The sequence below is a fragment of the Pelodiscus sinensis genome, chromosome 1, assembly GCF_052426305.1.
Source record: "Pelodiscus sinensis isolate ZL-2025 chromosome 1, ASM5242630v1, whole genome shotgun sequence".
In the NCBI taxonomy this organism is placed as follows: Eukaryota; Metazoa; Chordata; order Testudines; family Trionychidae; genus Pelodiscus; species Pelodiscus sinensis.
In genome coordinates, this window is record NC_143052.1 from 238090092 (window position 1) to 238115403 (window position 25312).

Genomic DNA, 25312 nt, shown 5'->3' on the forward strand with positions numbered 1-25312 from the left:
TAGCCTCATAATTTCTGCCCATTCTGTTCAGAGTAGACAGACAAGTTCTCCCGCATTTCATGGGAAAGCATTCAAAAATTAGCTCAGTTTACTGCAAAAGGGCATGAGATATACCCTGTTAGCTATGGACAGTGTAAAATCAAAATGGAGGCTGTGGACTGAGAGACAATTCAAAATGGAGTTGTGGTGCATGATGGGATTTCTAAAATGGAGTCCAGGAGTGACTTGAGACTTTTGCCGCCAAAATCCATCGTCTGCACACAGCACTTGGCCGTGCACACAGAACCATGGCAATGCACACAGCACAAAAATCTGCACCAGAGACTCTAGTTTTGCACCCAGCACTATGCCTCTGCACTAAAGACACTCCTGATGTTTTCCCACCTCGGGACCTTTAAAATCACAGACCCCTGAGAGGATCGGGTTCGTTCTGTTGGTTCGCTCCTGTTCATCAGCAAGCTTCCACTTGGAAGAGGTACTGTTCTTGAAGACCGTGGCGAAGGCCGGCACCTGCTTCGGGACAGACCAGACCCAATTCCATTGCTGCTTACAGGGTGCTCCAGTTCACTACAATTGCCCAGTGCTGTGGGCTCTAGCTACCTGCATCACTGGACTGAGCCCACCACCTTGTTCTACTCTGATCATTGTGGCGAAAGGCCCTTTTCCCGGAGCCCAGAACCATTTCCACCGGGCATGTGAGCAACTTAAGTGCTGTCACACCGTCAACAGACCAACACCTACAATTGGACTCCTCAGTGTTCCTCCCCTGAGGCTACCCAAGCCTACGGGTTGAAGTCCCTGAGCCTCGTGCAGCCATCTGACAGCAGACAGTATTATACTCTCCTGTTTTACTTTGCTGTTTTATCTCCTTTTAAATCTGGGGTGTGGGTTTGGTTTACACAGTGTTATCCCATGTTTATAGTTCTGTGTTATGTTATCTGTTGTATTCACAATATATTCTTAAATTTGACATAGGTGTCTGTGTTTATTCGGACTTGAGCCTAGAAATCCTCGGTGACAGATATGGTGGTTTACAGGTCGGACCATCTTCTGGGACAAAGGCATTTAACATCATTTAAGATCAGGCCCATTAAATTTAGTTTACTAGAGTGCCTTTGCTGGTAACAACTCCAAGACATCTCAGTGACACCTGAGTGAAGTGCTAGTGTGAAATTGACTTCTCAAGTGTTATTTCACAGCATGACTATTCTCACTCAAGCCAGGCAAACTTGAGAGGAGTAAAAAACAGGACTAAGTAGCACTTTAAAGACTAACAAGAGGAGTAGTTCAAGTACAGATAACTCATGTTAACTACAGTGAAGACATATCACAGATGCACTGAAGCCATTTTTATCTTTGTTTAAAATTAGTTTATCTTGGGTCAAAAAATTATTAATTTAAAATAAACTGAGTTAACCAAGGGTTGAACCAGATTACATGTGTACACATTAGAGGTTTGCAAACTGCTTTCCCTAAGGAAAGCGGTGAATTTTTTTTAATATAAACATGACCAAAGTTACATCACAGCAGTATATATTAATGTTAATGCAGTGACATGCTAGTAGAATCACAGACCCTGTAACTCCTTAGGTTCTTATTTCTTGTGCCTCTACGCTACATTACATTATGCGGTTGCATGGTGCTAACCATATAGCAAGTGAAACAATCAAATCACTGATATATCGAGCACATATTTGCCTGTAATTGGATTACTCTGGTGGACAAAAGATTGGGGTGACATTCAACAGTGACATCTTGGTGCTGAAGTATACCTCCTCACTTCCTCCTAGAATGAAAATATGTGCTTGTAAATAAATAAGTGAACTAATTACTTAATTACATGTTATTCAAACAAGGCAGTTTAACCCAATAAACCATTAGCTACATTTTAAACGTAAAGCTGTACCACTGAAGAGAAAAAGGTCATTTCTTTCCTTTTGCTAGTATAGTAGCAGCTTTTGAAGGTGATTAACTGTTGTATGCACTAAGATTAAAAGGATTTTTAAAAGGCATTTTATTGGGAGGATTCCTGATTTAAAGAGGTGCTTCAGGAAGTAATCAGCTGTTTTACTGTCCCATTGAGGTTGTTATTACTCTGCCAGTGTAAGCTCAAATAATATCTGTATCACTATAAGCAATATAATCGTATACTATCTCAGAACAAACTGTGTGGAAAGCAGCCTTCAAAATTGCATAATCTACATAATAAAAATTTGTGATTAATAGAATGAGGTCACAGAGACAACACAAGTATCTCAGGCAGACAGTTCCTAGGAAAAACAAGCTTGACCACTATGTCATCATCAAATTCCCCTGACCACTTAATGAGTTAGCTCTGACAAAGATTGAGGACAATAACCCCTTGGTTGTCACTGTCAATGTTACGGCCTATAAACATCAGATCATTTGCCTCAGAGTTTCTCTCTTTCATGTGATACCGCATCAATTGAGATGAGCAGAGGTGTTTGAACAGGTCCTAGTTTAAATATAAAGGCTGGTAGCAGGGCATATTTCAATTATATTTCTTTCCATTTAGAATTTACTCCACGCTTTGTACAGATGCTGACTGAGTTAGCTGGCCTGTAGGGCATGTGGCAAAGATCATTTATGTTCCCAGGCATTTTCTGACTGAACTTCAATTCTGGTTTCTGGGAGTATGTTTACACTACAGCGTTATTTCTAAATATCTTATTTCAAAATAGTTAATTCGAAATAAGTTATTTTGAAATAACGCTTCTACACACAAAATGCATTTCGAAATAGCTTTTTGCTATTTTGAAATACCACGCCCACACTGAGTGGACACTGATTCGGATTTAAAGCTGGCCGGAACCAGGTCAGGGTTAGGGCATCAGGTAAGGAGTGTCTTTGTGTGGCTGTTCCCTGAGGCTATCTGAGGCCTGTGCTTAAAGGGACACACACACACACACACACCCGCCCCCCGGGCAGACGGTTCTCAGGTGTCCCTGCTTGCTTGCTTGCTTGCCTGCCTCGCTGTGGGACAGCAAAGCATTTGTGTCTCAGAGTGCCTTAGTTGCTCTCACTCGGAACACCATGGGACTCTGCAACATGGAGCCAGAGCTGCCCCTAGGCACTCTGGTGCTTCTCGTGGACGCATTGCTATCAGCCTGGCTGCACTTGCTGCAGGCTGCCATCCGGGAGGCCCATCGGGGGGCTGTCAGTATCCAGGAGGCCCAGTAGGAGAGCGTCCACCCTGAGGAGCACTCAGAGCCTCCCTGGTCTGCCCACTGGAGACTTGTGCCTCATTCCTCCCTCACATCCTTCCACATACCCCTCCCTAGCCCCTCTTCCTGATGTCAAATAAAATACACATATTTTCAAAAATATCAACTCTCTTTATTTAACAAAACTGGGGGCGGGGGGAATGAAAGTATGGGGAGACTGGGGAAAGAAAGTGAAAGAGAGGAGGAGAGAGGGTGAGAGAGGGGAGGAGGAAAACTGGGAGGAGGGAACTGGAAGGGAGAAGCAAGGGGAAGAAAGGGGAGGGGAAGCTCAGGGCTCAGAGGTGGGGGGTCTCGCCAGGCCAACTGTCTCCCAGCATGGCAGGTGCGGGGGCCTCAGCGTCCTGGGGAGAATGGGGAGGAGGGTGTGCAGATTGAGGTGGGGGGTATGGAGGTTGAAGAGGGAGAGGTGGGAGGGGGAGAAGGAGTGGGAGGAGGAATGGTAGCTGGGGGGCAGCAGGTGCTGGAGCGGCATGAGGCAGCATGCTCTGCACCAGGGTCTGCAGATGGGCACAGATGGCATGACCCTGGGCAAGCAGCTCCCACTGGAACTTCCGTTCATCCTGCACCCACTGCTCCATAGTGCAGTGCAGGGCTCGCAGGGCCCCCAGCTGCTGGTCTCGGTAACCCTGCAGTGTTGCGGTGGACCTGCTGAGCCCTCGGGTGCTGGAGAATGACCCAGGAGGAGTGGTGTGCCCTGCACACACAGCTGGTGCGGCTGTGGAGAAAAAAGAGAAGTGGTTGGTTCTCCCAGGGGACATAGTGGGTGAAGCCCGGCCCCCTTCTGCGAGGTGAGGATGACTGTGCCCTGCACCATCAGAGCCGCTGTGCTTGCACAGAGACCATGGTCGGAATGTCCGGCTATCCCCAGGAGTGGGAGCTGCCCCGAGACCGCACCCATGCCCCTGTGCTGTGTATAGTGCGGCCAAGGTTGGGGGAAGATGTACCATGCCTCTGTGTAGAGGGGGCTTGTGAAGGGAGGGCGTACTGCTGTGTCCCACCCCAGGGTCAGGAGCATGCCAGGTCTCTTCACACACGTGTGCGGCTATCAGGCCAAGGCGCCGCTGTGGCAGGCATCTGGAGCCACCTGCCCAGGAGTGGACAGCATGTGCTTGCACATGCACAGGTTGCTGCGTGATCCGTGGTAAGCAAGGCCCACGCACGCGGTCCCTGGTCTCCCTCCCCACCCCCCTGGGAAGGGGACAGTGATGGCACTTACATGGTGTGGCCTCCCCAGACAACCGTGGTGAGTCCACTGCTGGCACAGCTCGGGGGTCCGGCCGGCGTGGCACCCTCCGTGGCGGCTCCTCCTCTGCGCCCTGATCAAGGCCCTCTGCTCCCGGCTCACTGCCCCCTGGGCTGGCACGGCCTGTCCCGCCCCCAAGATGTGGTCCCTCAAAATAGGGGCAGGTGTGTGCCCCTGTTGGGGAGCTGCCCCGTGTGGCCCTGGCATATCTCTGCCTCAATTATTTAATTTTCATATGCACCTGTTCTTGGGTGTGCATGTGGCCTTTAGTGGCCATGGTGGCAGCTATGCGACTGTAGACGGCCGCGTTCCTCCATCTAGTGTGGAGATCATGGGCGGTGGAGGCCTCCCCCCAAACCTCAGTGAGGTCCATGATCTCCGCACTAGTCCAGAATGGCGCCTGCCTTCTCTGGCCCCTGGCTGGCTCTTGGGAGCTGGGGGACTGGGCGGTGGAGGGCTGGCTTGATCTGGCTGCCTGGCTCATCTTGGGGCCACTGTGTCAGGGTCAGTGACTGCTGGCTCTGTGCTTGCAGGCCTGTAGCTGGAACATGCAGTATGGCCAGAGTCTACCCTTTTAAGGACTCCGGTGCTGGGGGATAGGAGAGGAGAAGATCCTGCCTTGAGGGCGGGGGGCTGGACTCGATGACCTCTCGAGGTCCCTTCCAGTCCTATTATTCTATGATTCTAAGAGTTTTCCTGGTTTGGCCCAGAGTGGCCACCAGGGCTCCCTGGGAAGGACTGGAGGCCTCCTATTTCGAAATAAGCATCTATACAGCGCTTATTTCAAATTAGCTATTTCGAATTTGGCATTATACCTCATAGAATTAAGCGCCCCTCTGTCGTCAGAGGCATGTAGATTAGACACATAGGAAAAGGCAAATGAAGCCGCGATTTAAATGATCGTGGCTTCATTTAAATTTACATGGCTGCCGCGCTGAGCTGACAAACAGATGATCAGCTGTTTGTCCGCTCAGCGCGCTAGTCTGGACGCTCCCCTGCCAACATCAAAGCCCTTTGTCGGCAGCCCCGTTATTCCTCGTGGGATGAGGTTTACCGGGGCTGCCGACAAAGGGCTTTGATGTCGGCAGGGGAGCGTCCAGACTAGCGCGCTGAGCGGACAAACAGCTGATCAGCTGTTTGTCAGCTCAGCGCGGCAGCCATGTAAATTTAAATGAAGACGCGATCATTTAAATCGCGTCTTCATTTGCCTTTGCCTATGTGTCTAATCTACATGCCTCTGTCGTCAGAGGCATGTAGTTTAGACGTACCCATATAGTTCAGAAACCAAATCCCCTTTTTCCAAAAAGAACCACTGAAGAGACTCATTTTTAACCCAGTACATTACCCAATATATCCAAAACAATAGACACTCTTAAAGCGGGTAGATACACCTGACAAACTCAACCCAAAAGCTTCTGAGGAGAATATACTTAAGCTATCACTCAAAGTTATCACCCAGACCACCTTATCCCAGGTTAATATCAATCAAAATTCCAAGCAATGTTTGCAGTCTTTGAATACAAAAAAAAAGGGTTAGTGTTGGCTCATTTTCACCGTATTTTCTATGTAAATCTGTGGCTAGTGTAAGTTCGAACATGAAAGGGCTGATCTAGCCCAAGGACTAAAAAGAATTTGTCAACCATGCCCATGGCAAGTGTGTGGAGCATATCTTCTTGTGATACATTCTAGTGATGTGCTCGCAACCACTCCCTTTTCTTTTACTGTGTGTGCTGGTGCAATCTAAAGTACTACATATATCTTTTACAAATTTGTAAGGTTTGCCAGTATGATGAAGTTGAGATACATATTGCTTTTGGGGTATCTGTTGGAGATGGAAGTGAAAGTTTCACAGATCAAAGGAGTATGTTGTTTGCAGTGTTTTAGGCAGTATGAATGTGCAAAGAAATGCATGAGTCTTTCCACTTCTTACTTCCATGCTTTTAACATTTTGGGTGGAAGGGGAGTGTCCTGTTGCAGTCAGTAAGTTTGTTTGCTAGTAAACTTTGATACCTATAGACACATAAGTACAGTCTGCGAATTCTCTGTATTATCCACTATGCAAATATAACTCCTTGATTTGTCTTCTCTTTAATTCAGAGATTGGAAGGGTTTTTTCCCCCAAATCAGAATATTTACTCCTGAACTGTTAAATCTGTCTCTCTGAGGAGAAATACCCCTAATTATCCCAATTTCATTATATTTCAGCTTCTTAGAACCTCCTATTATACATTATGCATTTAACTTTTGATGTCATAAAATGTAAAATGTAAAATATACATGATGTACCTATGTGGACTACTTAAGATTGCCATTGCGATCTTCTCATTAACATTGTCTGACTTTTCATTTTAACTCTGCAACATGAGTATTACATTACCATAAATTTTTGCATTTCATTTTTGAGATATTGAATTATAACATTAGACATTTTTCTACTGTAAGGTAAAAATACCTTTTGCTCTTCACAGTTATCCACCATATACTATCTCATCAAGAATGCTGGCCAGTCTATAGAGTCATATCCTTACTCGTACTTAAAGAAAGTGATAAAAGGTGGTAACCGACATCCCAGACATTGCAAATTTTTGTAACTTATTGGCAAGTGATTTATACAAGAAAGTGGTGATTCCCCTAGGATTTCTTTGGAGATTATTCTAGATGCTTAACAGAGAAGAGGCCAGAGGGTAAAAACAGATCTTATTGCTGGAGCTCTAAAAACAATCTGGCCTCCAGACAATGTTTGACTTTGATTTTTTTTTTTAATTATATGAAGTCCATCCATATTTAAACTCTTTTTTAAACATATATATTAAAGTTTTGGCTAAATAATCTATTGAAGATATTTGTGAAATTATCCAACTCCCAATATAAATAAGAGATTTTCATCCCAAATATTGTTCATATAAATACTGTGAAAAATTAATAAATCTATTATATACCTAATACAAGGGAAAACATTTTACTGTCCTCTTTTCTTTTCTCTACTCCTTCCTATCTTTTCAGCTCATCTTTTTGAGCCAACTGTTCCTTACTTTTTTTTTTTTTGTATTAGCCTCATTCTCTACTCTTAAAACTGTTCAATATGGAATGATTATTTAAGAGAAAACCTAGTTAATCAGCTTTCCAATCACCTCTGCTTTATTTTTACTGTTTCTTTATTTTTATTTCTTTATCTTCTTTATACTTCTTTATACATCATTGTGGTTCAAAAATGAGTTTTCTTAGATTTATTCATAAAGTTTGTATTAGTTTAGAGTAATAAAATCTGTAATTTTAAAATCAAACTTTGTTCTGAGATACTACAGGTATGTAAAAAAAAATCTATAGTGAGTAAGACCTTATGGCTATTTCTAATATATAAATATTTAGAAAGCAAAGCTAAATCAAAATTTGGAATATTAGAAATTAACAATAGAGTTAAAAATATTCAGGTACTGCGTCTACAGAAAAGTTCAGAAGATATGATTCCTTTGCAGGTACCCAGGGACATATTACCCCGAAGAACATATTTCTAGGGATAAAAAGATGTAATTACATTTGGCAGTGTGCTGAGATGTTGTTTAGAAAAGATGGAAAGTTTTCGTATAAGAATGCTTTTGATGCCTTGAAAATATTTCCTTTCCATTTGCTACAAATTACAGATTATGTAGAGCATGTGTACAGGGATGTATTAATTAATATCCCTTTTTCTTGTTTTCTTCTTTGATTTCACTGATGTGATCTTGGTTTTGATATACTTTTGTTGTTGGTATAAAACATCACATTTATAAGTAGAAAGCTGAAAATTATTGGATGACATTTTTACAGCAGATTATAGGAAAGAGCATTTCTAATAATGTGGTGAGCAGTTATGCATTTGAACTCACCAACCTCAGTCCACATGCCTGTGTCTTAAACAGATGTTTGTCTGCTGGATACTTTTGCTAGCCTATCACAGAAACAAGAAAGTATATGCTAGTATTTTCAAATATTTTGCACACTTGCTGCAAATACACATAGTTAATATTCTGAAAAGAAATAAAACACAAATAAAACTGATCAATTTACAAAGGTCATTTTGGATTGCATTGGATTACATTTCAAGAATCAATGTTAGTGATCATATATTGGTTGCCTGTCTAAATACTAGTTCATAACTATATCTTGAGTATATATTATGTAAAGTAATATATCATCTAAAATATTTTAAAAGAGCTTTTCCCAATGAGTACAAAGGACTTGAGTATGTTGTCAACTACGTCAGACACGTATAGTATATTTTGAAAACTTCAGTACTGTCTTGAAAATGCATGGGTATTATCCGATCTAACTAATCTGTCTAATCTAGATTTTTCTAATGTTCACATCAATGTAATAATTATCAGCTCTGCTGTGATGTATGCTTACATATGAGTGAAATAATTTCAATTATATTTACTAAGATTTTGAAAATATTTTTAAATACAGAGTTCTAAAATATTGCTACTTTGGACAGATACTGCATTTCCTGCCATGAAAAGTTTACAGTCTAAAATTATCTAATATATATTTTAGAGAGTTTGTGAATCTGTCTGTGTGTTTTTGTCTGTCTGTCCATCTGCGAGTTCATTTGATCAAGAACTCTTCCTAAATAGTAGGAGCTACAACCACCAAATGTGGCATGCAGCTTCCTCTTATCATAACTTAAACCAAGATCAGGCTATGGTTGTGCCAGTATAATGGGATGTGCATGGAATGTGATTGTTTCACATCCAATGGAAAGGAAGGGGTCAGTTATACTCATGAATGACCACAGGGGGCAGCAAGTGCCCCAGCCCCAGGGAGCAGCTGCTGACTGGCAACATTGCCCACTATGCCATGTGACACACATACACCCCATTCAGAAGCCAGCAGGAGGCCTATACAGTCTGCCCCTCTCTGGGCCAACCCTGGGGAGAAGCTGGCAGGAGGCCTAGGCAATCTCCCCACCCCACCCCACCCCATCCCACGCCAGCCCCAGGGAGAAGCAGGCGGGCAACCAGCATGGCCCCTGCTGTCCCAGGCCACATCCGGGAAAAACCGGATGAGCGAGTCACATGGCTCCCACAGCCCTCGGCCAGACCCAGAACCTGGCAATGCCGGGTAAGTCTCCTAGTAATGAATAGAGGGAGGAAGCAGTTGGATGTATTGCAAGGAAAACATTCAAGGCAAATACCTTTTCCCTGGTGACATTTTTGATGGGAGATCATGGTATTATGGTATTGTTGGGTCCTTAGGAAATGTATTGCTATTTAATATCTGAAATTCTTAATTATTATATTGTTAAATCTAGATAGCAACCCCATAGTGAGAGCTGCGTTCTAAAATTGACTTAAAATGGCACCTAAATTCCTGTTTTTCTTCTAAAAACATGTACTTCTTTGGTGTGTTATTTCACAATAGATTGGTTTTTAGGCACTTTGAAATTTTAGATCATATATTGTTTCTTGAAATGTGTACAACCAAATTCTGAAACCATTATGTGCACTGAATAGTACCTTATTTCACAAGTTATTCCACTGAAGTCAATGGAACTGTCCACCAAGTAAGAAAGTAAGGTATTATTTAATTTGGGTAGTGGTCTCCCAATATAGCCCTTATTATACATCTAAAATAAATTTCAGAAATGAAAGAAAATATCTCCATCTTTTGCAATATACATAACATAATTATTCTCTGCCTGCATGGAATACATTAGTTTCTCTCAGAGGAGGTAACTGTGATTCTGTTTCTGTTCACAATTCAGAACTTTCTATTCAAAAACACATTTAGTTGATTACAGTCAGTCTTGTTATACTCCCCCATTGTACATTCAAGTTCTCTAATTTATTTTATCAACATTTAGATTCTCTTTTAAAAGGAGGTAAAATGCATGTTTTTCTAGATATCACATAGACCACATTTAATTACACTTAGTCAATTATAGTTACAAATTTTCCCACCCAAGCGGATGCTTAATTTCATTTAATAATAATGTGTATAGTTTACAACTTTGATCGACTGATACATTTTATTGAAGAAAAATAGTAAAATCAGTAATGTTACGTCTAATATTTGAAAATATATTGATTAATCTCCCAATTGTGGTTAGTTTTGTTTGGACCCATAGACAAGTGATATGTTTCAGTTCCTAGACTTGATGATCAGTAATCCAGCTTCTGCTGAATCAGTTTCTAGGTGTGGAACTTAATCCCTTCAGACATGTGCCTTCCCCACATTAAAAAACAAAACAAAACAAAACAAACAAAAAACTGCAGACAATGCTATTTTTACAGTAGTATTTCTAGTTGTACTGTGTGGTCCCTATAAATAACCCTACATTTATTTTAATAGTATCATCATATGTGGCTACTGATAGCCACCTATTTGTATATGTTTTATTGTATTTTATTTATCAACCTCAGCATCTTGGCAGGAAATCACTTCTTAAATAAAAATAACCATCCCGATTAATTCTATTGTTTAGTTCTTATTTACAGAGTGATATTTGCCAGCAGCTGAGCATGTGGAATCCTGCCATTGGGAATGGATCCAATAAAAGCTAAACATCTCCAGACCACTTCTCTTCTTTTCTCCGATTATGAAAGGGCAAAAGTCTAAGAAAAGTGAACATATGTAAGTCATTCCATATAGGATCTGGTTCAATGCCCATTGAAATCAAGGGGAGGCCTTCCTTTAATTTCAATGGAAGTTTGATCAAGTCCACAGAGAAGGTAATTATGGCAGGGAGTTGGTCTTGGACTATGTGAAGGGTAAGATGTCTCTGACTAATAATGGGAGAGTGGGATGAAGAAGAGATGTGCACTGGTTCATAGTTAGGCAATATGGTTATATGGAGTGTGGGTGGGAATAGAGGGATATGTGATTCATATTCAAAATATAGAGGGTGGTCAAAAGTAAATGTTCTCTACCAAATAGGCAGGCATGTGGAGAAAAATTACAGTTAGCTGGCTCTTACCTTGCATTTTTGTATTTAGAAGCTACAGCTACACTGTAGCCTTCTTCTGGAAAAGCTTATGCAAATGAAGCGCAAAGTGAAATATCGCCAAACTTCATTTGCATAATTAATTAGCAGCTACTTTTGCGCAAGAGGCTTTTGCGCAAAAAGGAGTTGTGTAGACGGCTTCTTGTTGCATAAGAGGGGGGTTATGCACAAAAGGGCGCCGTCTACCCACCTCCTTTTTGTGCAAAAGCCTCTTGAGCAAAAGCGGCTGCTAATTAATTATGCAAATGAAGCGCAGTGATATTCCATGCTTCACTTCATTTGCATAAGCTTTTCTGGAAGAAGACTACAGTGTAGCCATAGCCAGAATGTTTAAATCTATAAAACTATATTAAACAATGTATGGTGTAGAATTTCCTTTTGTGAAAGGAAACAGAAGTTTATTACAGTTGAGAACCCAATGATCACCAAACCACCTTTTTGGGTCTACTCTGTCCAATGGTTTGAGAAGAGTAGAAACTCAGAAAGTGAGTACACACACTTGGCTATCGCATCTCTCTTAGGCTGTGTCCAGACTCCATGCCTCCGTCGACGGAGGCATGTAGATTAGCCAGATCGGAAGAGGGAAATGAAGCCGCGATTAAAATAATCGCGGCTTCATTTAAATTTAAATGGCTGCCCCGATCTGCCGATCAGCTGTTTGTCGGCAGATCGGGAGAGTCTGGACGCGATGCCCCGACAAAGAAGCCTTTCTTCATCGACACAGGTAAGCCTCGTGAAACCAGGTTTACCTGTGTCGATGAAGAAAGGCTTCTTTGTCGGGGCATCGCGTCCAGACTCTCCCGATCTGCCGACAAACAGCTGATCGGCAGATCGGGGCAGCCATTTAAATTTAAATGAAGCCGCGATTATTTTAATCGCGGCTTCATTTCCCTCTTCCGATCTGGCTAATCTACATGCCTCCGTCGACGGAGGCATGGAGTCTGGACACAGCCTTACTGAGGACTTGTGAAAAGCTCTCCTAGGAAATGCTTTATAGTTTTGAATTTAAATAAACTAAAACCGTTTGATGTGATTTATTTTAACTGTATTTTACATAAGAATAATTTGACCTTTTGAAATGGTAAATAATACAGGAAGCTTGGCCAAAAGAGACAAAATGTCTGGTATCCCTCACAGAAAGATGGTGCCAAGCTATCTCTGCTGGGCTCTAGGTAATGCACATTTAGTTGTATGCTTAATAGTTCATCGCCAATCACTCAAGCCTTGTGTCATCCTGTCACCAGTCAGTCAGTCAGTGTGTCAATGCTTGCAGAAGTTCCACATTCTTTGATTTTCTCTTTTCCACCAAACTCTTTTTTTAAAATTGTGTGTGTGTGTTATTTTTTTACCCCACCAAGTTTGAAAAGCTTCTACTACGATGTTCAGAGATGCAGATGCCTGCTGCTAGTGTGTGTGCCAGTGTGTGCAGGGCCATTTTTACCCATACACAAAACATACAACTGCTCAGGGCATCCAAAAATGTGGGGCAACACGGTGTCATAATGTCCACCCACCTGCCTCTTCCTATTCCTGTTCTGTGGCTCTGCTTCCTCAGTAGAGGATCTAGTTAAATTAAAAGCAAAAAAGCCTATTAGTAGAACGCTGAGCCTGAGAAAAGAGCCATTCAAGTGGTAATGAAGGCATTTAACAGGCATTTGCAAACCCCAGGTATATACTGTCAGTTTCTGAATTTACTGTGTTAGTCAACAGGATGTTAGTTTAAAATTTTCTTTCAAAATATTTCATTAATGTGTTGCTGATGATTATAAAATCACATTTCTAAAATATCTTTGTGCCTCTGGGCACCAGTTTATTAGTCATATTAGTTTTATTATGAATCCTTAAGGACAGCTTCCCACCTCTAGAGGGAGTGATGTTTCAGACAATTTCTGTTACTATATCTTAGGGTATGTCTACACTTGCAGCCTATTTCGGAATAGGGCTGCAAATGTAGGCATTTGGAATTGCAAATCAAGCCTGGGATTTAAATCCCGCACTTGATTTGCATCTTCCCAGCCGGGCGCCATTTTTTTTCTTTTAAATTTATAAGCCCAGAATAACTGCCCACGTCTACACGTGGCAGTGAAATGGGTGTTTGAAATAAAGCCCTATTTCGAACTACCTGTTAAACCTCATTACAGGAGGAATAACAGGGTAGTTAGAAATAGGGCTTTATTTCGAATGCCCATTTCACTGCCGCGTGTAGACGCGGGCAGTTATTCTGGGCTTGTAAATTTTAAAAATGGTGCCCATCCAGGAAGATGCAAATCAAACGTGGGATATTTAAATCCCGGGCTTGATTTGCAATTCCGAATGCCTACATTTGCAGCCCTATTCCGAAATAGGCTGCAAGTGTAGACATACCCTTATTTACATGGTTTATGCCACATGTTAGAATTAAATTCAGTCATTTACCCTCTGAACTGCTCTGGTTGGTGGTGAAAGGAATAAGAGCTGTAGAAGTCATACAAAGATTTTCAGATATTTTCCACAAGTGGGGCCTGAGGAGAATACACTCAACAGCAGATCTAAATGCTTCTGAAGAGAAGTGCAGCATGCTGTCCTCCAAGACCAGCTTCTGGGGGCAGGCAAGGCAGGAATTTGGCCACACACTCTATCTGGATGACTGTGCTTTCCTGGAGATGTTAGTTGCCTCCTGGCACATTAGACAACTCCTAGGTAATGGGGAGCACTAAATCAGCATTTGATCTAGCACCTGCACAGGTGCACCAATGAAAAGGAAAGAAGGTTCCAGTGCTCACTTCACCCCTTTGCACATCCTCATAGAACAAACCAGAGTTTACCCCTTAGATTTGAATAGTAGAGTCCTGGAAAAGAATTCCTTCCAAGTGTCATATTAATCACTTCTTCAGATGTTGGCAGAGGCACATGAAAGGTGGATTGCAAGTAGTGCTGTGTTGATATAATACTGCAAAAGAAAAACAGCATCAACCTTCTATCAGATCAGCTTGGGGGAGGGGCGAAATCTCTATTCATGTTAAATATAGTTTTGCTGGATACTTTCAAGCTTTTACATTTGAAGATTCAATAGCTAAAATATAATAAGGAAGCAGATATAACAAAATAATTTTCTTCCTTATTTAATCATGGTATCAAAAAGAAATGTGAATACTCCCAAAATACTTTGCCCAGATTCAGCAGAAATGGCTGCGTTGCATAGGCGTCTACAGTGGAAAGACGGACCGATTTTTAAAAATTTTTTAATTTAGTTCTTAAAGAATGGCAAAGAGTATTTGTTGCTGCCTTACTCGTAAGCTTTTTTGATACACATCCCATGTTAATATATGTAGAATCAGAGAATACTAGAACTGGAAGGAATGTTGGGAGGTTATCGAGTCCAGTCCCTTGCACTCAAGGCAAGACCAAGCAACAGTACCAAGCAGCCTTTGATGTTCGTCTTCACTTGCCATATCTCTGGAAGATGCATTACTCTTTGCTACAGTTATAAAATTGTTACTTCAGAATTGCTAAGAATTTAAGCAATGCTGCAGCTGTTAAGTCTTTCAAATCATGCCTTTTTCTGCCTTGTTGTTTTAAGAACTAAAGCCAATTGAAATCAACAAAAAGACATTCTTGACTTCAGTGAGCTTTGAACTGTGTCCCTTGTGGAAAGTAAAATGGAAGGTTCGAGAATGTAGCCAGCCCCAGAGAGGTGCAGAAACAGGCAGCCTTGTATTGAATATTTTTAACTTTTATTAAAATGCTTTTAACTATAACTTTTTATTTATCAACTTTTTACATGCGTGGGCGCCAGATAACTATTAACAGTAATAACAAACAAACTGCAATACAATAGAGGAAAATGCCCTGGGGTTTCTCTAAGTCTAAGTAATTATCAATAACAGCCCAGGGATTTTTATCAGTTATATTTACATTAATTTTATTCATAAGATCTGACATCTATCTAAACTCCTAACTATACTATTTAACAAACTTCTAACTAACTTACTCTTAACACTATTATTTATCAAACCTTTAACTAACTTTACACAGCAATACTCACATTTATCAGACATACAAGAGAACAGAGACAACAGCATATTCGTTATTCGTTATGCTCTGCAAAAGATTCGGTAGATTCGGTGAGCGGGAGGGGGTCCTTGGGTGATCAGCCCTCAGAACCTGGCTCGTGTTCTGCCTTCCAAATGTTCGGGAACCCTCAACTGCATGCAGGAGGGGTAGCTGTTTTATAGAGAGAGCAAGAGCTTTCCCGCGCCTAGTTGTGATAGTCTTGACAGATTCAGTCTGCCTAGTGACAGGCTGAGGGGGAAAGGGAGAGGGTGAGATGGCCCTTGAGTGGCGCGAACTTTGTATGAACCTTACCTGCCTGGTGTCTTACTCCTGGTTTTTACTGATCTTAAGTCACATAGTGCAGGATTTTTGGTTTGAGGAGAAGGTAAACTTGGGCTAGGAAGGCTATGCGCACGAGGCCTGGCCAGAAAAGAGCCTGTTTTCACATCCCTGTTTCATTGTAATTCTAATGTCAAGAACTCGCCTTGCGCAATTATTTAAACCTGGGCAGAGTGAAACAAAAAAGTTATAAAATGTTACCCAGTCAGAATTCTCCACTCACGTTCACCAGATATTGCATTTTTCACCCATTTTACACAGACTATTAGTGCTAGTTGCAAACTACTGTAAACCACTTCTTATAGAATTATAAATTACTGCACAATACACAAGCTAGTGGGAAGTTAGGGCCACATACTCATCTTCCTCCCTTTACTAATAGGCTGTGTCTACACTGGGCCACTTATTCCGGAAAATCAGCCACTTTTCCGGAATAAGCTGCGAGCTGTCTACACTGGCCCTTGAATTTCCGGAAAAGCAACGACGCTCTACTGTACAAAATCAGCCTCCATTCCCGAAAAGCTACGCTGCTCCCGCTCGGGCATAAGTCCTTATTCCGGAACACTGTTCCGGAAAAGGGCCAGTGTAGACAGCCCAGTAGTCTTTTCCGGAAAAAAGCCCCGATCGCGAAAATGACGATCGGGGCTCTTTTCCGGAAAAGCGCGTCTACATTGGCCACAGATGCTTTTCCGGAAAAAGGGCTTTTCCGGAAAAGCATCTGTGGCCAATGTAGACGCTCTTTTCTGGAAATACTTATAACGAAAACTATTCTGTTTTAAGCATTTCCGGAAATTCATGCCAGTGTAGACACAGCCATAGGGTTAAAAACAGGCTAAGTCACATTAATGTACAACCATTTTACATAAGTGCAGTGTTTCTTCATTAGGAATTTGCACTGGTTTGCTACAACAGTCTAGTTACACCCATGCAAAACTTTTGTCTTCTCTTTGAGTTCTAACTGTTGCTACCACTGATGGATTTGTACCAGTGATAGCAAGGGTCGTAAATATAAGGGGTAAAGTTTAGGGCAGACAACTGAAAAAAGCCAAATTTCACAATCCCAAAACACTCACTTTCAAAAATAAGGGTTTAGACAGTACTATCCATGTGTATAAACCTGTGCAGTCCTGGGGATCCAGTGAAAAATATGACTGAAAAGTGTGTCTCCATGCATCTGACAAAGTGTTTTTACCCATGAAAGCTTATACCCAAACAAATCTGTTAGTCTTTAAGGTGCCACAGGACTCCTCATTTTTGCACATACAGACTAACACAGCTACTACTCTGAAACTGAAAAAACAATTACTATATCCAAGTGATTTACAGAATTAAAAAATATTGAAAAAATATAGATAAGGGGAAAAGGTATTTTGAAGAAAAAAAGAGACATGATATTTAGGACCTGATCCAGATACTTGCATTGATTTCCATGGCTTTGATAGAAAGGAAAAGCTATGTGAGGGTACAGCTACACAGCAGCGTTATTTCGGAATAACTAACGTTGTTCCAAAATAATATTGAGCTAGAAGACTTACTCAACTCTTGGTAAACCAACGCCTCATTTCATGAGCAGTAAGGGAAGTCGAAGGAAGAGTATTCTTCCATCCACTTCAAGCTGTGTAGACAGCAGCAAAAGCTGAATTAAGCTATTTTGGCCTAAGCTATGCAATTGACGCAGATGAAGTTGCATAGCTTAATTCAACTTTAGCCCTGTTGTGTAGATGTACCCTAAGGGAATAACATGCATCTGACTAAGGCTATGTCTAGACTGCATAGAAAAGTTGGGAAAAGATACGCAAATTGAGAACCGCAATTTGCATATCTTTTTCTGCTTTTCTTTTGGAAGAGGCTTTTCTGAAATTTGGCCTGTCTACATGGGGCCAAATTTCAGAAAAACCTCCTCTTTTGATACATCCCTTCTTCCTCATACAATGAGGATTACAGGGATGGCAAAAGAATGCATCTGCTTTTTTGGAAATTGTTCCGAAAAAGTGGACGCGTTCCTTGGACGTGGCGTAGCTTTTCTGGGATACTGAAGGTATCCCAGAAAAGCTTTGCAGCGTAGACATAGCCTAAGTGGGCTCCAGCCCACAAAAAATTATTCCCAAATAAATGTGTTAGCCTTTAAGGTGCCACAGGACTCCTTGTTGTTTTTGCTGAAACAGACTAACATGGCTACCCCCTGAAAAAAGAACACTGTTTATAGTAAGATGTTTCTACAGACAGCTTGGCCTGTGTTTGATTCACGTTTATAGTTTGTGCTTATTCAAACCACTTTCACCATAAAAATGATGTGATCAGACTGCATTTGGGTGTTTTCATGTAAATTTGTTGTATTTTTTTAATTTTGATAAGTACTTTTGGAAAAATGATTCTTGAAATCTCTCATAACAGATTTGATTGACAGCCCCCTAAGTGCTGAGCCTTTTATAGCAGACATATTTGACAACCCTTAGGTAGCTAGCATGTGCAGCCTGCAAATAGTATTGTACAGTCCACATTTAAAGACATTCAGACACACAGGAGGAATATGGTTGTTCTAATAATTATTTGTTACAAAGCAGATTAATATATTATGTATTGTATAAGCATTGGTATGATGACATAATTAGTGGGCAATAATAAATATATTCATTTTAATAATAATGAAAAACAGTACAGAACAAAAGGTACATGTGTGCTGTAAAATGTTTGGAAAGTGCTTCAGTGGAACAGAGTTTGTTACTGCTAAATTCCCTACATTCCTCTACATTTAACGTGCATTCTTTTTCTTATATGCATACCTATCAACTTCTGAACACTCAAAAGTTTCTATTATGCCTAAAGAAATGCCCTATGTTAAAGTAGCATAGAGATGAACTTCCTAGTAAGCACAGTACTTTCAGGGAACATAGGAGTAATGAGGCCTTCAAGAAGTTATAGGGTCTATTCCTTTTTATGCCCAGCTAGCATAGGCAAGGGCAGGAGGTAAGCTATGGGGAGCTATGACCTCCATGCCTCAGCTTTCCCTTTGGAGAATCAGCACTGGACAAGCACAGATGGTAGCCAAATGTAATCCTTGCACACCATGAAGGCAAAGACTATTACAATGCCCTGTCCTTGGTCAGGTGTGCAATAAGAGAAGCCATTTGGGCTGTCTCCCTCCCCTTTTCTCACTGCAATAAGTGTGTAAATCCTATACATTTGGCTGTATATATTCATAGCTCAATATTAAGAAAAAATACAGGATTGTTTGCACATCCGTAACCAGAAAAATAAATGTTTCTTTCCAGAGGACTTTCACCAACTCCTTCCCCCTGTTTGGCTGCCTTGTCATCTGAAGAAGTAAGTTGTGCCCATGAAAGCTTATGATACCATTCACATTTTTTGTTAGTCTTTAAGGTGCTGCTAGACTATTCCAGTTACAGACTAACTCAGCTACCCCTCTGATGCTTTCCCTAGTCCAGTTCTTTCTCTCATCCTCTCTGCTCCTTGTGTGTCCTATGAAGAGGACTGCTTATGCAGCTACAAGCAGGTAGGAGTAGACTGTAACCAGCTACCATCTGATGGGCAGCTAATGAGTGCATTAGGGAAAGGCTGAAGAACACTGTATTGACAGTTTCGTTTCTTGCTGTCTTGGTCAGCTGTAAATGTCAGAACAAGATCAGAAATTAGGATATTGAAGCTGAATCATTCAACTGCCTGTATCAGAACTGCTTCAGATTTGGTACCTTTCTTGGTATGGGAATATTATTAGGTTGGAAGACAGCAAACTCTGAAGTTTGCTTACCTAGGAATGTTTCTATCTGGTCAGTGGTCACTTGATCACCAGACGCTTCAGTGAAGTGATAAGATTGCTAGTGATGGAAATAAACTGACTATCCAGCCAGACCATCTTAAGGACCTTGTTAGAAATTGATCAGGGTGGTGCTCAACCTGCAAGGAGGCTACCTTAGAGTGGCCACTGGTGTGGTTTTAAATCAGTCCTCTTTTGGGGTGGCTTGTCCTCCAGTCAGTACTAAGACAAAATCTGGATGTTTTGTCCAGTATGGGACGGGGAATGCCATTTTGAAGAGTATACTGCTCCATCCCCTCAAGTATGATTTTGTGGCAAATTCATCTCAGCATGGGTGGGCCCATGCTGTTCCCAGAAGTACAAGAATGGCTGGTATTCTAGAACCATGTGAGTGGCCATTCTAGGCTACTTTCCTTTAGGATTTGTCATGATGATGATGAAATGGAACATAAACATGATGCAGAGTGGAGGTGCACTTTCAATAATCAATCTCAAGCAAAGAGTTATCCTAAAAATGAGTCTTGAGAGATCTGTTTAAGAAAATAATTGGAAAATAATAAAAGTTTCTGAAAAATGCTGAAAATGTTCATTTCTATTTTCTTTGGCAAGATGCTATTGTCAAAATTCTCTGACCAGATCTATCTATCTCAGTGATGAATTCCATTTAGCTCTGAAGACTTGCTACCTATATGTAGAGGCTGTGAAAATATTAATCAATGAACCCTACTCAGCAGAAAACTGTAACAACTTCTAAATACAATATTCCTACTTCAAAGTAGAAGCTGGGAATGGGTGACATGGAGTATATAACCTGGTGATTACCGATTATGTTCACTCTCTCTGAGGTGCCTGGCATTGGCCACTATGGCTATGTCTACACTTCAAAGTAGGAATAAGAGATCCTCCGGAAAAGGGCTTTCCCCAAGCCGCAAAAAAAGCGGCGGACATGTTTATTTAAATCCGCGGGGGATATTTAAATCCCCCGCGGATTTCCCTATCCTGACTTACCTGATTTGCATGGCTTTTCCGGAAATTGTGGCCAGTGTAGACGTAGCCCCTATGTTCATGTTTAAACTTTTGGTGCAAAACTGTATATTCTTGTGGTATCCCTAGCTCAAAAAAGATATATTGGAATTGAAAGGGTTCAGAAAAGGATAACAAAAAAGATAAGGGATATGGAACAACTTCCATATGAGGAAAGATTAGAACGGTTGGGATTTTTCAGCTTGGAAAAGAGACCATTAAAAGGGTGGAGAAATATGATAGAGGTCTAGGAAATCATGACTGGAGAAAATACATAAGGAAGTTTTATTTACTCTTTCCCAAAACATAAGGGCTACGTCTAGACTGGCATGATTTTCCGGAAATGCTTTTAACAGAAAAGTTTTCCGTTAAAAGCATTTGCGGAAAAGATCGTCTAGATTGGCATGGATGCTTTTCCGCAAAAGCACTTTTTGTGGAAAAGCGTCCGTACCAATCTAGACGCACTTTTGCGCAAAAAAGCCCCAATCGCCATTTTCGAGATCAGGGCTTTTTTGCACAAAACAAATCTGAGCTGTCTACAATGGCCCTTTTGCGCAAAAGGACTTTTGCCCCGAACGGGAGCAGCATAGTATTTCCACAAGAAGCACTGATTTCTTACATGAGATCGTCAGTGTTCTTGCGGAAATTCAAGCAGCCAGTGTAGACAGCTGGCAAGTTTTTCCACAAAAGCAGCTGCTTTTGCGGAAAAACTTGCCAGTCTAGACACAGCCAAGGACTAGTGGTCACCAAATGAAATTAATAGGCAGCAAGTTAAAAACAAAGAGAAGTATTTTTTTTACCCAATACATCATCAATCAATGAAACTCTGGCAAATTGTGCTGCGAAGGCCAAGATTATAACCAGGTTCAAAAAAGAACTAGATAAATTCATGGAGGATAGAACGATCAATGGTTGTTAGACAGGATGGATAGAGATGGTGGTGTCCATAGCCTCTGTTTCCCAGAAGCTGGGAATGGGTGACATGGAGTATATAACCTGATGATTACCGATTATGTTCACTCTCTCTGAAGTGCCTGGCATTGGCCACTATGGCTATGTCTACACTGCAGCGCTATTTCAGGATATTTCCGGTATCCCAAAATAGCTATTCCGTGTCTTGACAGCACGCCTGTTATTTTGAAATATCTTTCAAAATAATGGGCTCACTATTCCGACATCCATGTAAACCTCGATCCATAAGGATTAAGGAAAGTTTCGGAATAGCACTTTATTTTGAAATTTAGTGCTGTGCAGACAGTGCAAAATTACAAAAAAAAATCTATTTAGAAATTGACTCAAAATAAACTGCGCAATTTGTGTAGCTCAGTTGTGTAGCTTATTTTGAGCTAAGGGTGGTGTAGACACACCCTGTCAGAGGACAGGATACTGAGTGGGATGGACCTTTGCTCTGACTTATATGACAGCAGGTTACTATTGTTTTTGAAGCACTTACAGCATGCAAGGCACAAAATGAAGAGAATCCGTGACATAAGGGATTTGTAATATGAAGTCCACAACTATCCCTAGCAATGCTGGTGCCTACACAGCCTAGCACCTGCATCCCCTCTGCTCTCACGGTGGGGCTGCGAGAACAGAAAATATGGGGCACAGGAGTACACGAGGGCAGGGAGTTTCACCTGCAGCTTCAGGAAAGCAGGTGGAGGTGTCACAGAAGTGGAAAGTGCTGCTTTTCTCCAGTTTGCAACTGGGGGATCAGGCTGGCCAACAGACTTGATATGCAGATGCTTGTGCACTATGAAATTGGGAGCAATTTGGTACCCCAAATTTTGTGGAGCCCTACATAGTTTGTGTATCAGTAGGGAAGCCCTCATGAGGTCTCTCCTCTATTTCAAGCAGATTTATTATTATTTATTTACACAGGTAACTTTATGGAGAAATCCCCTTATGTCAAAGTAGTTATATGCCACCCATTTGCAGGGTTATGGCCCAGATAACTGGAACAGGCAGAGCCTAGATGAATGAGTAGCTAACATGCACATTACTGCATACAACCCATGGGACCATTAGCCTGATGTGAGGTGCAATACCAAGCACTAGATATAGGGATATAGGGCTGGAAATAATGGGCAAGTGACAATGCACTGCCTGGTGCCACCTTTCCCACTGCAACACTCAAGCCACATGTCCTGTTAGCTCAAGGAAACAGTGAGGGGAACCCATAGTTGCTGAAAGTAAGGGTACAGGGAGGGGGTGCTGCAGCACTCGTGGCAGTAGCAATGCTTGGCAGGAGAAGGAAGTGGGCACCTGCCCTGTCTCTTGGCATTCACTTGCTTTGCCCCCACCCCACCCTTGCTCCACCTTTCCCCACAAAACCTCTTCCTAGTACTCCCCAGAGAGGTGCAGCTTGGGACCTGCCCAAATGGGCTGGAGATGTCAGACTTGTGTCTTCCCCACCGCCAGATAGTGGAAGGGGAGGAATATAGGGTGCCTCCACATGCACCCCTACCCATTGCCTTTGACCCCTGGCTTGAAGTAGTTTCTATCATAAACAGGGTTTACAGTTTGGTTCAATGGCTCTCAGCACCACCCCACTATCCAAGTTGTTCCAGCCACCCTTGCTGCTCTGCCTTAAACCCGCTCCTGCCATTGTAAAGCCCAGCCCAGCCCAGCCGCGCGCCCTCCCCGGGCACATTCCATTGGGCACGCAGCTCCGCGGCTGCAGCGCGACAGGCTCGCGGACAGGGGTGAAGTCGCGCCCGTGCGCGCGCACGCGCGCGCCGGCTCCCCCCGCCAGGATCACGTGAGAGCAACAAATCTCGCCTTTCCCCCGCCCAGCCAATCCGCAGCCCGACGACAGCCGAGCGCCGGCCCTTGCCCCTGTCAAGCGGTTCAGCGCGCTTGCGCCGATGCCAAGCTGTTTGGGTCCTCTACCCCCGCCCCCTCTCTTTTCTGTGGCTCCTCCCTGCCCCGGCTCGCGCGACGCTGACAGCCCTGGACGGCAGCAAACATGGCGGTGGCCGTTAGGCGCGTGCTGCGAGCGAGCCGCTCCTGGCGCGCGGCGCTGGGAGGCCAGGAGAGGTGGCGCGCGGAGGTAAGAGCGGGGGGGGGCCGGAACCGAGCGCTCGCTCCCCCTCCCCCTCCCCCGGGGCCGTTTAGGCGCGGGACCTAGGCCTGGGGCGAGCCCAGCCCGGCGGGTGCAGGAGCCGCCTCCCGCCCGGCCTGCCCCCTCGGAGCGGGGGACGCTGGGATCGGGCCGCAGGGCACCCGGCCCGGCAGCTGCTTGGGGCCCGCGGGCAGGTCCCGGCTGAGCGCGCCGGCATCGGGTCCCCGCGTGGGGTGCGGGGCGAGCGGGGGCCTGTGAACAGCTGGCACCCCGGAGCGCCTGGTCCGGTTCCCCGACACCGCCCAACCCCCCCCCCGGGCGGCCCGACCTAGCGCTGCCCGAGCGCGCTGCGATGGGAAACCCTCTTCTGTCCCACCCGCCGTAGCCCTGCCGCTGTCGCGCCCCCGGTGGCCTTGGCTTAGGTCTGTATCTTTACCGCCCCAGGTGAAAGGGCTGTCAGGCTGCTAGGTGTGTGCGCCTGTTGGATTAATTCAGCAAACTGGCACAACTGTTGCAGGGGCACATGGGGAATATAACTGCAGCGACCTGGCGGGCTGCCTCCTTTCTTTATCGCCCACCCCTGGAATACCAGGTCTTGCCCATGTGTGGTAGTCCCTTTACTATAGGCTACTAAGGCCGTGTCTGCACTGCACTTTTGTTGTTAAAACTTTAGCTGCTTAGCTGGGGGGGTTTTAAGTTGCCTTGGAATAACAAAAAGTTTTAATAACAAAAAGCCCTGGTGAGGACAGTGGTTCATCAGCAGAAGAGACTCTCCAGGCATGGACATTACCACCGCTTTTGGAGGGTAGTTTTATTTTGCGCTCAGAGAGCTCACTCCTGACAAAGAGCAGCTATGCTGCTTAGTGCTTACCGTACAGTGGCTCAACTTTACAGCAGCACTGCTGTGTTGTTTTAAGGTGTGCACTGTAGATATAGCCTAAAGCAGGACTACTTGGCTTTGGAAGCCCCGAGGGCCACAATAATACAGCACATGCTGAGGGCTGCAATTTAAGTGTGATTGTATATACAAGCAAATATACATGGAAATAGCTTCTTTCACGCTGACGAGAATGAATACAAAGATTAAGCCTAAAGCCATGGTGCCAGACACAAATATGGCCAGGTGTAAGCCAGTCATCACCCCTCAGGCTCTACCCTTGAGAAGCTAAGCAGCCAGCATTTCCCACAATGCCCCAGCACTCCCGGCACCACCTCCCTGGGGACTAGAAATGCTGACATCCTGTACCCGTCTGCTCCAACCGGCCCATCCACTTGCAACTTTCAGTGCTTGCCCTGCCTGGGAGACATCTTGCCATTGTGGAGTGTGTTCCCAGTGGAGGCCATGTTCAAAGGATCCCACCTGCAGGCCACATGTTGAGCCCCACGTAAACCCAAACTGCTCTGCGGGCTGCATGCGGAAAACGGGGAGCATGTTAAGTAGCCCTGGCGTAAGGCTTTGTCTACTCTACCCAGTTTGTTGGTAAAAAAAACACACCTCCCCTTCCCGCCTCCCCAACTGTGCTGATGTGGATACTGCTATGTTGGTGGGAGAGATTCTCCTGCCAGCAGAGAGGAGCTACTTGGAAGACCTTACAGTGGTACAATACAA

General features: G+C 43.3%; 1 protein-coding gene across 3 annotated transcripts in view; it reads left to right on the forward strand.

The window, feature by feature from the left end:
* Positions 1-23519: 23519 nt before the first annotated feature.
* The window catches only part of MRPS9 (mitochondrial ribosomal protein S9), a 58043-nt gene continuing 56250 nt past the window's right edge, over positions 23520-25312 (forward strand). The window contains exon 1 of one of the 3 annotated variants that reach the window (XM_075917494.2): positions 23520-23691. In XM_075917494.2, the coding sequence (XP_075773609.1) occupies positions 23608-23691 (84 nt within the window). In that variant the 5' untranslated portion in view covers positions 23520-23607. The remainder of the gene's footprint in view (positions 23692-25312) is intronic. The other 2 variants (XM_075917503.2, XM_075917506.2) reach the window with 2 other exon arrangements.